Consider the following 16,062-nt stretch of genomic DNA (forward strand, 5'->3'; position numbering starts at 1 on the left):
CTTTCCTAACGATATCTGAGAATTTATCACCCATCCTCGTTTTTCTGCAATCAGTGTAAAGGTGGTGAAAATTATGTAATTTCATTATAAAACTTTTAGAGGGATAAGATTTTATTTTTTGAACCTGATTTTCAAGATTTTGCTAGATTCTTCTTTTCTTGTGATTATCAATATGTCAGTAGGTATTTCTAATTGAACTCATTTTAATGTATATATTATGTGATTTTTTTCTTAATTGTTTGTTGAATTCAATAATAGAGTTACGAACGTAAATATTTAACGTTTTGTAGCAATGTGAAAATAACTTCGGATTTATACTTCATCGAACCAAAAAACAAAAAGAAATCAGCATAACTCCATTACATAAAATCAAATAGTTAAAAATGTACAAGAAGTGTAAACTAAAAATATTTTTACTGTGAAATTGAAAACAAAGCCGCATTGTGCTATGATGATCGCATACATCGATGAAGGGGCTATCGCGCGCTATATGCATTATGCAGTCATGTCTGCGACAGACCGTGCAATAATTTTAGCATGAATTTGAGTTTTAAGCTATGACAGCGGTTGTCAAATTCGTTTGGGCGGGTAAAGTTCGCGCGTCATCGATTTCTGCTAATTGGATGTAACTTTTCACGAGCGCACGTTATTGACCAGCGATGAATGGCGTTCACACGTCCATCGGCTGTGTTTTCACACGTCACTAACTCCTATCATTTATGATACACTAGTTGATTGGAATGGATTTTCAAACTTATATCCTTTTTTTAAATCAAGTGCTTGTACCTATTCTGTGATTGACATAATAACATAATAAATATTATATTTTAATTGTCTAATACAATCAAGTAGAGTGGGATACAATTTATTAGTTTCTGAAATTAACTACAACAGAAAAAAATTGTTAGATACAAATAACAACAATGAAAAAGCGTAACTAGCACATGCAAAAACGTCCCAAACTTGTTAAATAACGAACATGTTTCAACGTAAACAAATATAAAAGTAATAAAATTAATGCCACGTCAAAACTAATACAGATAAAAGTCAGCCGAAAAGAAAATAATATTTCATAAGTATTTTTCTAATAGAAAAAATGTGAGAGTAAATAGGTGGGTGTTTTTTGTCATTTGGCAGTTATCACCTGCCAGCAGCCGGTATGTAAGACTGAGCTAAGCTTCGGTCGCGTTATTTCATAAAGTAAATATTTATGAACGAAAGGAGTTCCCGCGTGCGCCGGTAAGCCGCCTGATCCGAAAAGACATAAACCTCCCGGGATTCAGTTCTAAGTTCACAAAGGCATCGTTTTCCTTTTTATTCTGAATTGTTAGTGGCCACGAAGGAGTGTTGGAGGTACCTTTGGATTATAATATTGATGAAATAAATCTTATCGATTTAAAAACCGAATATATGGTGCTTTATGTTCATGTTTATGACTTTTAATTGCAGCTTCAAGCTTATTTCACACAATGTCTCTCTCGTATGAAACCATATTGTTTTAATTTTTTAAATAACAGTGGCTCTGTAGATTTTTGACGTGACAACGTCTTATAATACGATAGCGCCGGCTGCACGCACGAAAAAACATGACTCATGCGGCGTTACCTCGCTCTGAGGCGTTCCATGTAAGGCTTAAAGTGCAAGCGAGAGCGCGGAACGAGCGACAAAGAAGCAGAAATGGACGTTGTCACGTTCAACTATCGTCAGTAAACCGACTTTACAGACAACCAATTTTTTTTTAATTCATACTACAGGTTTTCTCAGTATAATCATGATAGTAATTAATCCGTAAATAATTTGTACCTAAGCACTATAGTAATAAAGATCGTTCTTCGATCTATATTTAAAGAGCTTATTTGAGAAATAACCATTAACACAATGAATAAAATCGCGCCGGCTCGCTTGAGTATTGAAGAAAGTAAAATAAAAGTAAGAAGAGCGCTTAGGCAAGGTTTATGCAAATTTGATGCGAATATTTTTTAACTTACCGAGACTAATATTATTATTTGCAAACAACAAAGCCTGCTCGATGAAGATATTTCAGTATAAAACATCAAAAGTTATTACGGACGAGCGATAAATGCATAATTTTATCTTGGAGCTGAAATTCTGTAAAAACTTTTACACTTTTTATATCACGTTTGTATACAACAAAGAGAATAAAGACAAACATATTTTGAGATTTATGATTGTTTAAGGTGGAAATAGCAAGGGAATGTTTAATTATGTTGGTTTTATTATAGCTTATTTCAGGCAAGTATGAAACAGATAAAAAGTACTTACAAATAAAACGTGAACCAAGTATAATATTGTCATTCTACTGATATGATAAATGATTGATGATGATTCATGTTAATTAATTAATAACTAGAAAGCTAGAACGGATATAAAATACATTTGAGACAAATACAGGTAATAGTCTAGACCTAGATTAGGTAGAGGCTGACATTTATGAATTGATTGATACCTGTATTGTATTCCTGTAGGTTTTATCAATATTTCAGAAATAATATTGTGTGTGCTCGAAAGATATGTAATTATTTTGTATTAGATGCATTTAATACTTTTCAAAATTTGTGTTATAAGTCAAGCCTCTGTTTTAGTATTAGCCTCTAATATGGGGTTAACGTAAATCTAGATGTTGCTAACTCATTGACTACTATGCTTTGAGTTCATACGGAGCTCAAACGATCTAGTAATTCCCAAAGCAAATTTCATCCTGACTTAACTAAAATTAGATTAAGCCAAAGAGTTGGCAAATCAGGAACAGAACTATGAAAATTATTAAATTAAAACAATCTTGGTTTGTTTTCAAGCTGATATGGAAATCTTATATTTTATACGCGTTCAACTTCTACGCGATATTGTATACATGATAAAGAAAACTGAACTACACAGTAAAGCAACAAAGATTATAGAACAAAAATATGCATATTTTATCTACCAATTATGTAACAAAATGTTCGTTCGTTTCTATAGGTATTTACATCGCTAGATTATGATTATTAAGCTATTGCATAGCTTCTATCGCGGGCCTTGAGCGTGGGGACCGAATCGAGAAGTTCCGTAACGAAAAAACCTCACGCTCCCCACTCCGACGGGCTCGGAGGTGTGGCTTGAAGGCATGCATACATAATGCAATAGCTTTACCGCGGCAGTCCCCGAGTGCTTTTTGTGTCTGAGTGTCTTTTTTTTAAAGTGTATTGTTGTCAACAAGTGCTAATATTTCTAGACATCTATTATAAATTATACATCTATTTTCCATATGATGACCAACATGATTTATAGTGAGAGACACGAACTGCCCATTATTAATTATTTTAATTTGATTGATTGATTTAGCCAACCTCAGAGGCGATTTGTCGATGGCTTATTTATTAAAACAAATTAAAAAGAGAGTCATAAAATTAATTCATAATATCCTATCTTCTCCGGTCCCACAGATATCATAAATGCGAAAGTTTGTGAGGATGGATGTATGTGTATGTGTATGTATGTATGTTTGTTATTCTTTCAAGCTTATACTACTGAACCGATTACAATAAAATTTAGCACACATATAGAGGGTAACTTGGATTAAAACATATAATAGGAATAATAAGGATGGGAAATCCTACGGGAACGGGAACTATGCGGGTTTTTCATTGAAAACGCTGGCGAAACCGCGGGCGGAAAGCAAGTGTTTAATATTGCTGATCATTTTATAAAGGCATATGATAAAACTATAATGCGTGCTAATTGTTTTATGAACGAAGTTAGTAATATAATAAGCTTATCTGTTATTAGCTAATTCAGTTTACTGCATCAAGGCCTTGGTATTATTATATTTTAATAATACGTAGAAGTAATATCTCTAACGAACGAAGAATAAAAAATAAAAGATTGGATTGGAGATTATAGGTGTGAGATATCGTTGTACCTATTTATTTAAGCATTTTACATTTTTCAACTAAATTTCTTTAGATGCGCGTTTATTTATTTGATCCTTGAAACGGAATAAAACAGAATACCTACAGTATTTAATTTTATCGATCGAATCGAATCGAATTTAATTTTAATTATTATTTTCATCTAAAATAATAATTAAAATTAAATTCGACCATAAAATCCGATTCTATCACTCATTTATGTTATCGAAGGCTCGTATTAATAAAAAATAAAGAAAAATATACCTATGCAAAACAGAACGATTCCAAAATTCTGTGAAATAAAATACTCTGACTTAATTATCTTATATATAAAATTCTCGTGTCACAATGTTAGTCTGCATACTCCTCCGAAACGGGTGGACCGATTCTCATGAAATTTTTTGTGCATATCGGGTAAGTCTGAGAATCGGCCAACATCTATTTTTCATATGTACCACGGGCGAAGCCGGGGCGGACCGCTAGTCTTATATATAAAATTCTCGTGTCACAATGTTAGTCTGCATACTCCTCCGAAACGGGTGGACCGATTCTCATGAAATTTTCTGTGCATATCGGGTAAGTCTGAGAATCGGCCAACATCTATTTTTCATATGTACCACGGGCGAAGCCGGGGAGGACCGCTAGTCTTATATATAAAATTCTCGTGTCACAATGTTAGTCTGCATACTCCTCCGAAACGGGTGGACCGATTCTCATGAAATTTTCTGTGCATATCGGGTAAGTCTGAGAATCGGCCAACATCTATTTTTCATATGTACCACGGGCGAAGCCGGGGAGGACCGCTAGTCTTATATATAAAATTCTCGTGTCACAATGTTAGTCTGCATACTCCTCCGAAACGGGTGGACCGATTCTCATGAAATTTTCTGTGCATATCGGGTAAGTCTGAGAATCGGCCAACATCTATTTTTCATATGTACCACGGGCGAAGCCGGGGCGGACCGCTAGTACCTATATAAAAAGGAAAATTTTATCCTTATGGAACATTAACATTTATAAATGTCCATGCAAGGTTTTTCTTCATTAATTATTATAGGTAATGACTTTACATCCTTACTTGGATACCTATTATATTTTAAGTTCAATCTTCTATTAATGTTTTATTTATTTATTGATTTTTTGACGTGAAAACGTCTTATGATTCGATAGAGCCGGCTGCACGCACGAAAAAACATGACTCATGCGGCGTTACCTCGCTCTGAGGCGTTCCATGTAAGGCTTGTAGTGCAAGCGAGAGCGTGGAACGAGCGACAAAGAAGCACAATCGGACGTTGTCACGTTCAAATATCGCCAGTAAACTGACTTTACAGACAACCAATTTTTTTTATTTATTTCTAACTGAGATTACACAAAAGAGTATACCTACTGTGTAATCTTAGTTACTAAGAAATGTTCGCGAATGTTGTTACAACAATTATTTTTAGCTTTGTGTAGGTCACAAAAGATACCTAAAAGATTCTTTGAACTTTTCCATCCTTTATAGACGATACATGAGTGAAAGCTATGTCAATACAATGTTACTAACAGCTGTATCATGTGTTTTAACATATTATTTAATAATAATAATTAATTGAAAACTTATCGTGTCATAACTCTGTTTAAGATATTTGGTAACCAGTTGTTTTACCGGATTCTTCGGGTTGGTTCGAAGTAAAAACAAATTATTAAAAGTAAAAACACGTGTGGCACTCGGGGACTGCCGCGGTAAAGCTATTGCATAGCATGCATTCAAGCCACACCTCCGTGCCCGTCGGAGTGAGGAGCGTGGGGTTATTTTCGTTACGGAATTTCTGGATTCGGTCCCCGCGCTCAAGGCCCGCGATAGAAGCTATGCAATAGCTTAAAAAAAAAGTATACCCAATTTGTCACTCATGGGCCAGAGAAACATAGCAGCTATCTGTTGGTTAAATAATTTACGTAATCGATGGATATACCTAATTGATGGATAATCAAATACCTCTTGGTACTACTTTCTTTTCAAACATGAAAAAAAAAGTATGTTTTACCGTGTTTCCCGCTAGGTGCCGCCGCCAGTGCGGTGCTGAGGACCAACAGGTGCACCAGCATGCTCACGCGCGGCGCGGGCCGTGCATCGAGACGCACGCGCACCTTGTCTCCAACACAACTGCAATAAATAAAAATGTAATTGTATCGTTTTAATGTTTTTGACATCATTCATCATTTAAAATTATAGTTACGGTGGTTATTGCTCATTATTGTTGTTATTCTTAATACACAAAAAAATTAAATATCTAATTGTAAATCCCTCTAATGCATCACTTTGTCTATTAGTGTCTTAGAGTATGTATTAACTAAGTGTATTGTATAAAATCGATCAAAATCCGTTCAGTAGGGCTTTTTACTTAAATATGCGGCTCTACATATTTTTATCTCTTGTGTATCTAGGTAGGTAATTAATTTCATAAGAAACTTTGGGCATTTTTTATAACTGTTTCAAAAATTATATGAACTACAAAATATTCATTTTATTTACTTCATGTAAATTACTTTTTATTTTAAACGTAAGTTTATTGTGACATATCTTCAATACGAAATGCACTTGTATGCTCTGGAATGTAGATCATAATATGTTACGGATTTATTCAGTGCCGGTTGTTGCAAATAAAGGCCGCAAAAATTTGTGTGAAACATACAGCAAACATATCTTCACAAACATAATACAAAACAATACGTGTCTATTTTACGTTATTTCATGTTTGGTCTTTAATATAAATCCTTAAAAAACCGACACTAATGGATTACCCACCAATACGTGACTTGACAAACGTCTAAACTTAGAGCGAGGAGTTACGAAAAATATTTAATACGAAGTAACCATTCCGTTAATAAGAGAATATTAAATGAAAAAAAAACCATACTTATCACATTTTTTTGCATTCATCAGGGCCTCTTGCCAATCATCCGGCCCTGGTACTTCAGTGAAATGAGAAGGTATGAATTATCCATCACATTATGTAAATTTGTTTGGTGAGTTCATTCACTTGACTGTAGAGTGTAGAACATGATGTTATTGTTATAGAAGAAGAGGAATATAAACAAGTGCAGTTGGAAAATTTCGCGTCACCACTCACCCCTGGGGGCCGGGGCTTGCTTGTGCCTTATTTACATTCTCGTATTCAGTTACTGCGCTATGCAGCTAACTCGGACACAAATGTTGCCACAAACCATTCGTTTACGCTCTGAATGAAAGCACTTCCGCGTTTGTGATTACTACTCAGCGTTTGATACGAGTTTTCAGAATTAATTTAGTATGAGCGAATTTAAATTTCAGCGAAAAATTGCTGATTTCCATGAGAAAAGCCGGCTTGCATTTTAGGATATATCATTCTTTGTTTTGTTTTGTGTCGTGACCTTATTGAATTTTAATAAGTTTTTATTTCGCGTGTTTTGAGGCTAGAGACGAAGTCGGTTTGTTTTCGTATAATGCCCACTCGTGAACAAAGGGAAACTTTATTATTCGTTTAAACGGCTACTAATTTATTCGTTTCAATTCACCGAAAAGTATTCCCCAAAACAATTTACAATAGACAATTATTAAAATAAATTGCCACGACTGTTCCTTTTGAGAAATTGTTAAACTGTTACTAAGTAGAATGGGAAACAAGTATCCATCAGAGTTTTCATTGCGAAATAAAACATAATTCCTCGAGGAACGGAGAGCGGTTTGAATAACAACTCTTTAATTGAAAGTTTAGCAATTTGCTTTACCCTCCCAAATGGACCCGACGGCGTTCGGGCCAACTCTCATCCGCCGCGTTTCAAAATTGAACGTAGGCAGATGCGCTTAATTACCGCTCCAGATGCTTGTTCCCTGCCCTGCGGAGATGAACTCACACCTACAAGACGTTTAACTGTGCTTTACTGCGGCCCTCAGATCTACTCGAATGAAAGGGGAAGCGCTCTATGATAACAGCCTTTTTTATGACGTACGTTGCTTAATTACGTGCAAAAATTTGTTGTGCTAATATTTTTCGTGTCACGGTTACGGAAGAATTTATTAGTTAACAAATATATTTGTGTAGATATACTTTTTGGTTCAAGCATTAAATGTTCAAGTATTAAATGTGATTTGGTAGTTCATGTAGAATCAATTAAATGAATACTTATTTCTACACCATTTTCTATAAAATTTTCTTGTCAGCTCTATCTTTGGAACGGCTTTTTTCTTAAGTTCTATTAAGAGTTTTATCAAGCACCTAGGATTTAATGTAATAATTATTTTTATACTTAAGAATGTTTAGAATTAAAACCATTATTCAGTAAGTAATTTAAAGTGATAGAGAACGTAACGAGTCAAATTTTGTAACTGTCTCCATTACGCCACACGGGAATAGCTTCAAGAAACTATGAAAATACGATTAGAAGTTGTATTGATCCTAGCAAGATAATTCAAGACTTTTATATTCTTTGTTTCGTTGATAACTAGTCGTAAAAGTTGATCAAGGCCTTGGAACTCTTTTCAAGTTCCTAGCTGAAATAACACTAATCAATAGACTAACCGCGACTTACCCACACAACAATTGGGTGTCATAACTTACTTATCAATGTATCTTCAAATTATGTAGTAAGTAGCCTATGGATGTGTATTTATTATATTATATGTTATATATTTAATATTATATATTTTTATAAATGCTATATTTTTATTTAAAATGAAATATTTGATCACATTTTACGCTACACCCATTCGCAATGGAATTGAAACATTATTTCTAATGTCATTACTTAGTACGTGCAGGGGACTTACAAGTGAATCAGACCGCCCTCTATATTTTATGTCTTGCAAGGGCGGTCGGGTTTATGCTTAGTAGATTTAGTTTTGATAGCGTAGGGAGCGGCTTTTAAATAAACGTTTCAAACAAATCGCTCTCAATGTCGAAGCTAAGAAGCGATTTAGAGTTTGGAATTTGCAACAATGTCGCAGAATGTCTCCCGAAGGTTGCGTTAGCTGCGTTCGTAAGGGTTGTAATGAAATGGGTTCCAGCAGTATGGGACGCTAAGTGGATTAGATATTATTGGTATGAATGGGTCCAAGTCAAAATGTGCGCAGCGCGACCGCTGCCATATTATGTGATTATGATAACATTATAGTAAAGAGTGGTTTCAAGGAGTAGCTTAAATTCTATATTATCTGCATTTGGTTTTTCGAAAAATTATTGTCTATAAATATGACATACAAATCATAGTTTTAATTCATTGAATATTGTGTGGAAAATTAGAGACTTCGACAATTAATGTTTCGTCAGTAATTATTTCATATTGTATGTAAAACAACTAGTTTGGAATACAATATGTAGTTAGCGATTCAATCTAATAATTATTGTCCTGATCGAGGCGAGATTCGCATCAAAAGCGCAATGTGATAACGCAGTTCTAATCAAGGGGTCATTAGCCCCGCTGACTCGATTACGACGCTACAATGGAAATACACTTGGCGATAAGACGGGACAATGCAAACGTATGGTTACTCTCAACATTACATAACAACTGTCGACGCTACGCAAATTAAAGCCCCTAATTTACATAGTTTAATTATCACAAGGAAACACATACTTTTTAAACTGTTTCCTGTTTAGTTTTTAACACATTTGGACTGCAAATGCATGAATTTGCTAGTCAAACTCGAACTAAAAATTGTTATTCAAATAGAGTTTTGAAAGCTCTTGAAAATGTTATATTTTTATTGAAGTCGGCGTTCGGTTTTTTCTATCTAATAATAATCACCATATTTTATTCAGTCTACATTTAACAAAAAAAAAAATAATTCCATTGATAATGATAACAAAAAAGCGTTTTTGGAAATAGATTATTAAGGAATAGAAGTAATATTTGTGATTAACACCTAAATTGGGACTCAATTTTGCAAGGAACAACGAGAAAATTATGTAACTATTCCGTTCCAACTTTTCCAAGAAAGTGGGTGAGCCTTATTTATTTGTACCAGGAATACAGGGGGATAGTAAAGGCAATTGTGATAACAGTTAGTTACAACATGCAAAAAGTATTTCAATTTTGCTATCTCTATAAGTATGAATTCATGGGCGCTCGACTGAAAACTAGAGTGTTCGCCGTAACATGAACCTCTGCAACGGTATTTCATACTGATATTCCGAACAATTTCATCAATATGTACCTACATTTTGTTCACGCATAGATGTCTTCTATAGATGAATTTCTTATTTAATTCTGGATATTTTGTTGGAATAATTTTTAAAATGCAAAGAATATATGATCAAACGAACTTCAGAGTGAAGTTCGATCATTATTATATGAATCGCTTCATTCGAAGATATTATTTACCATGTAGTTCCCTTTTTCAATGCTAGCAACCACGCACGCCTTTAGATTTTTTTTTTTTTTTTTAAATTGAGGGTATTACGACCTGACAAGTATTTGCTCGCTTTGAACGATATTCATTATTTTTAGAGTCTGTAATCTTACAAAACTTTGGGTTAGGGTGTGGTGGGTGTTAATATCTTCGAATGAAGCGATTCATATAATAATGATCGAACTTCACTCTGAAGTTCGTTTGATCATATATTATATTTCATCGCTTCATTCTTCAGATATTATTTACCATGTAGATGTTAAGAGATAAAAGTTTTGTAAGAACCATTTTGGGTGCAAGTTTAGAATAAAACGTAAACATCAATATTAAGTATTAATTTTGTTTTATAAATTAACGAAAATATAATTAAATACTATTTCTGTAAAATCGATTATGCAAATTCGTTCTCATTAAATACATTAAGTTTATGCAAAGGTTTTGGAATGTTTTGTCCAACCAGCAGTTTTACGTATATTATACACCACTAGCACAGGCAGCAGAAGTTGAAGCGTGTCTTGTGCTATGTGAATTAAATATTGAAATGTTGACATTACTTTTCGATAACACATTTTTGATCCAACAACTTATTGTTTGAGTTGTGGCAGGTTTATTCGGTTTTGTAAAAGTAAGTAATAATCTATTTTCCTCATCCTTCCTAAAATGTTTTGTGACATAGATATAATCAGACAGTGCAGTGGCGGGGTAATTACTTATATTTTGTTTGAAATATGGAAGTATTAAGAAAAGGTTGATCTCTACCTGGAGCCGAAGTTTTTACAAGGTCTGTAATGAAAAATTTAGCTCCACTGCCTGAGAAATAAATATTATTAATATTTATAAGAGATAACGTTTGCACTCGCTGTGCTGTACACAGCGCTAATAAAATTACTAATTTTTTATTCACTTGTTCCAAATTTACGTTTCTATTAGGAAACCAGCTTGAGATATGGTTCAAAACTAATTATGGGTCCCAAGAATAATTGTATTTAGGCATTCATCTGACCCGATATTATTTAAAGATAGGCTAATATTAAAGATAGGCAGACGTATGAGTTTAAAGTACCATACGAAGCCCCTTTGTTAAACTCTTCTGTTATAAATGATATGACAGCCGCTACTGTACTCTCAAAATTGGAAATATTCCAATTTAGACAAAACTGCCACCATAATTGATATGTTACGTTATATCATGGATGTGCCGTCAGCACATTACAGTTACTTATTAGGTCAGGCATCATGTAACATTAATATGTATTCTACCAATTGTACTTCAGTCGTAAATTGGCTCCAATATAAAGAGGTTGTCAATCCGTTGTTTCATTTCCGCTATCCAAAATATATAAAGCCGCTACAATGGACTTATATTGCTTCTTAGTGTTACTCGAAAGCGATGCCAACATTAGTTCCATAGCTTCCGATGGGATGTATCTCCGTAGGAAGGCTTCACGGAGAGCCTCGCTGCAGCCAGCGTAAGATGTGAGTGCAGTGGGCGCGACAGGTGACTGGGATGAGAATGCGTTAGATTCGTATCTGTTTTCAAATATATAATGTTTGATGATATTAGCTCTCTGAGGAGAGGGAACCATGGCTGCGACGGCCACCACGGAGGAACTTGTATCCCACACGCTTCATCATTTACTATTTTTTGTAAACATCTCAAAATAAAAGTAAATGGGGAAATGCGTAAAAATTTATAGTATTCTAATTTATGGTGAATGCGTCGACACATGACGCATCAGGGTCGAGATGCCACGACACTTACTTTCTGCATTTAGTATTGTACCTAATGCTCTTCCAAATTTTTTGATATGTTTCATTGCATAAACTCCATTCGATATCCGGATTTATTCTTCTTGGCTCTGTGTCAGTGTCGACGTTATCCTTACTATTAATAAAAGACGCGAACCACCATATGTTTCGATGCTCGCATCATTGTCACGGTTACTTTGTTAGTTTGTTAAGGTGGAGAAATTGTATGCCACCCATTTTATTTATGTTACTAACTACAGTTTTGTTATCAATTCGTAATAATATTGCACAATTAGAATAGGTGTTTGCGAATGTTTTTAAAGTTAAAAAGGCAGCTCTAAATAATTTATGAGATAGATTTTTTCACATTCTTTCCATGAACCATGCACTCGTTTATTATTGCAAAAGTCACCCCAACCTGTCCTTGAGGCATTTGAAAAAATCTCTAATGTAAATTTTGAAGATTTCATAAAATTTGTTTTATATAATATGTTGTGACCACCAATTTAATTCACCCAGAATATAACTTGGTAACTGAACTTTGGAATCATAATTATTGTTATGTTGATTTAAAAATAAATATTTTTGACGTTCTAATATCTTAGTATAAAGACACTAACGACACGAATTCTCGGATTGTGCAAATAGGTAATTTTGACAAATTATTAATTAAATGTGCAATGTTATTACGTTTATCATTAGGCAAAGACAGTTAGGTTACATGAATCATATATAAACCCAAGGAATTTACATTTTTGACTTGGAACCAATGAAGTTTTTTCAATATTGATTACAAAGCCTAGACAAGATAATAGTTTTATTGTCTATTTTTAATTATTTAGACATTCTGTATAATTTTTACCTGTACATAAAATATCGTCGAGGTAAATGACAGACTTAAAACCTCGGCTTAAGAATGCTATAACTTCATTAATTTAGTAAACACTCTTAGCGCAATAGAAAGACCATAGGGCATAGCTTTAAACTCTTTATGTTACGGTATTACCTTTGTTATTTATGAAAAATTTGCGAAATACCGGCTCAATTGGCATTAAAAGGTAAGCTTCTTTAATGTCTATTGTAGCCCATGAAACCATTTTCGGGAATAAGTTTCGACGCCGTCCTATGATCTTCGATTTTAAAAGTGACATTTTTGATATAAAATTAAGATTAAGTATGAATTTTTTACCGCCGTTTGATTTATGTGCTAAAAATATATTTGAGATATATTTGCCCTTTACTGGGTTACAAACATGAATATCTCCCAAGTCTATAAGGTTATTTATTGCCACAGGCATGTCAGCTTTATATTGCCCCGACCAAAATGAAGTACGCACTGAATTTTGAAAAACTTCATTAAAAAATGGTAAATCCACACCGTCTTTAACCCATTTAAGAACGGTTGTATTATTAGTAATTTTACGCCAACAATCGTAAAATAACGTAAATCTTTATTGTTATTTTGGTGCACAATCTTAGCTCGAGCTGGTCATCTTTGGCTACGAAGAGGGGATTGGTCTTTGTATGTCCCTCTTGTAATCTCCTCGCCCCCCCCTGTTTGACTGAAAGCGAGAAGGTGTCTGCCAGTTTCCCTGGAAACTATTGCGAGATGTGTGTGCTGTATGAGCATGTGAACTATTTTTATTTTATTTTATTATTTAGGTTTTGGTGTAATAACCTTCGAAGCTTTTATTTTATCCGATAAATTGTCTCCAAACAATGTATTATCCCTTTCAGAATGATCGACAACTTGCAAAAAAGTTTTGTCTAAACAAGGCCTGATAAACTTTTTTCTTGATTCCGTTTGTCGATGATGGAGGTCCGAGAATATGCGACATATACACTTATAAACTTATTGGCCTCCATCTTATATTTCTTACTACGCAAGTTCTTACTACGTAAGTAGGGGGTTATTATTAACGCCTGTTATAACGGTCCCCAATTAATGCCAATGCAAATTAGCCATTTTCTTATCCCAGAATTTACCGGATTCAGGGGTAGCAGCCTGAATCTCCGAAATTTACGTAGGAGTCTGGAGTAATACGCAATTTTCGGGAATCTAATAAGTTTTTAGAAAACTTTCTTAAGGATGGGCAACCATATTTTGGCGAGACTTTCGTGAATTTTTTCACCATATTCTGGAATCACATCATTAGCTTCACCCAATGCTGCTAAGATATCAGGTTCCAAGTCGACAGGCTCCGATTGAGGAGCCGTGGTATCAACCGTTACTGGTTCATTTGCTTGAAGCGCAGCTGGATCTGTCGTATTGTACATAATTCCCGGCAAAGAATTTGTCGGTGGATCAGTTTATAGGATATCTGGATCCGGTAACAAAAAGTTTTATTATCGAGGGTACTTATAAAATTATGATTTAGGGTTATTATATTTTTTAACATAAGTTGATATTCAGCTAACAAACCATCGTGCTATTATCTCGAATAGCCTCCTGGTAAGCTGGTAATTATTAAACAAGTAATTACTAATTATATATGTACCAATAAAGATTTATATTTTTCCAATAAAAATACCATTGTGATATCATCCCGGATATCCTCCCGGCTTTTATTTTTATTTTTTATTCTATTAAAAATTTTCGATTTTAACCTTCGTGATGCTATCTCGAACATCCTCCCGGTATAAATATGTATATCAAGTATTTACTCGAAAGTAAAAAATTACATAACCTTTGTGATGCCATCGCGGACATCCTCCCGGCATAAATTGAGTAATATGTAAATATTATTTCACTTCTAGAAGTCATGAGCTATTAAATTACCTTTGTGATGCTATCTCGAACATCCTCCCGGTATAAATATGTATTTCAATACATTAATAATACTTAAGTATGTACTCTTAAGTAAAAAATTACATAACCTTTGTGATGCCATCGCGGACATCCTCCCGGTATAAGTTGAGTAATATGTAAATATTATTTCACTTCTAGAAATCATGAGCTATTAAATTACCTTTGTGATGCCATCTCGGACAACCTCCCGGTATAAACGAAAAATATTTGATTATTTTTCAACTCTTCAATTTCGTAAGTTATAAGAAACTTTCATTCGTCGTATTACAGATCGAAATAAAGACACTCATTTAAAACTTCAAAGTACTTACTTGTGTCGTCTTCGGGTTCCGAAGATGATATTATAGGTTTTATGTTTCTTCAACTTCCTAATCTTCATACTATAATCAATTTTCTCCTTCGAATTTCTCTTCAACATGACGAAACTTGCACTTATTTGAGACGTCCGTATGTTGCGGCGCACGAAAAAGGAATGAATATCGTTCAAAGCGAGCAAATACTTGTCAGGTCGTAATACCCTCAATTAAAAAAAAAAAAAAAAAATCTAAAGGCGTGCGTGGTTGCTAGCATTGAAAAAGGGAACTACATGGTAAATAATATCTGAAGAATGAAGCGATGAAATATAATTAAAGTTTCGAATTATAAAGATCTTATCTCATGCATTTTATAGTATTAAATCGCAAATTCAGCCTCCTACCAAATAACCCTTATCATAAAGAAATATATATCAATAAACATAAATTCTATCGTAGTATTCGTTTTAATATGAAAACAACAAAAAGTTTATGACCCCTAGAGGGAAAACTCTTAAATACGCACGAGAAGACGCCCCACTATGTATTAATTTATAGATAACTAAAAATAGTGTGTGAGGAGGCGTACTTCAAACCGTAATACCTTCCTTACATCTTCCTCTTCCTATCCTGCGAACCCTTCCTGTTTCTAATACCCGTTATAGAATAATATAGTAACATGAATAAAATATTAGAAAGACAAACCATAAAAAGTGACATGTCTATTAAATTACTGATAATTTAACAATTGTACTAATTATTTTTAAACAGAAAAGTTCTACAGCATGTAGCGTTGTCTGAAAATGACTGCACAAAATGTGGCGTATTTATCGTGCTCCGTATTCAACGATTAATCTTCATTAATGTCTATGCGACTTGCGGTTTGCTCTTCAAGGCAGACTCTATATGAGATCTGTGTTCTCGGCTCTAATG

The 16,062-nt window shown here is 34.0% G+C and overlaps 1 protein-coding gene across 1 annotated transcript in view; it reads right to left on the bottom strand.

Moving 5' to 3' along the window:
• Window positions 1–16,062, bottom strand: part of LOC149487699 (lachesin-like) — a 55,090-nt gene that overhangs the window by 26,410 nt on the left and 12,618 nt on the right. The window contains exon 2 of the mRNA XM_089696308.1: window positions 5,936–6,054. Coding sequence (XP_089552434.1) covers window positions 5,936–5,996 — 61 coding nt within the window. The 5' untranslated portion in view covers window positions 5,997–6,054. The remainder of the gene's footprint in view (window positions 1–5,935; window positions 6,055–16,062) is intronic.

The sequence above is a fragment of the Colias philodice genome, chromosome 6 (genome assembly GCF_061535455.1).
Source record: "Colias philodice isolate Cphi_HAF_F1 chromosome 6, ilColPhil1 Martin Lab GWU primary, whole genome shotgun sequence".
In the NCBI taxonomy this organism is placed as follows: domain Eukaryota; kingdom Metazoa; phylum Arthropoda; class Insecta; order Lepidoptera; family Pieridae; genus Colias; species Colias philodice.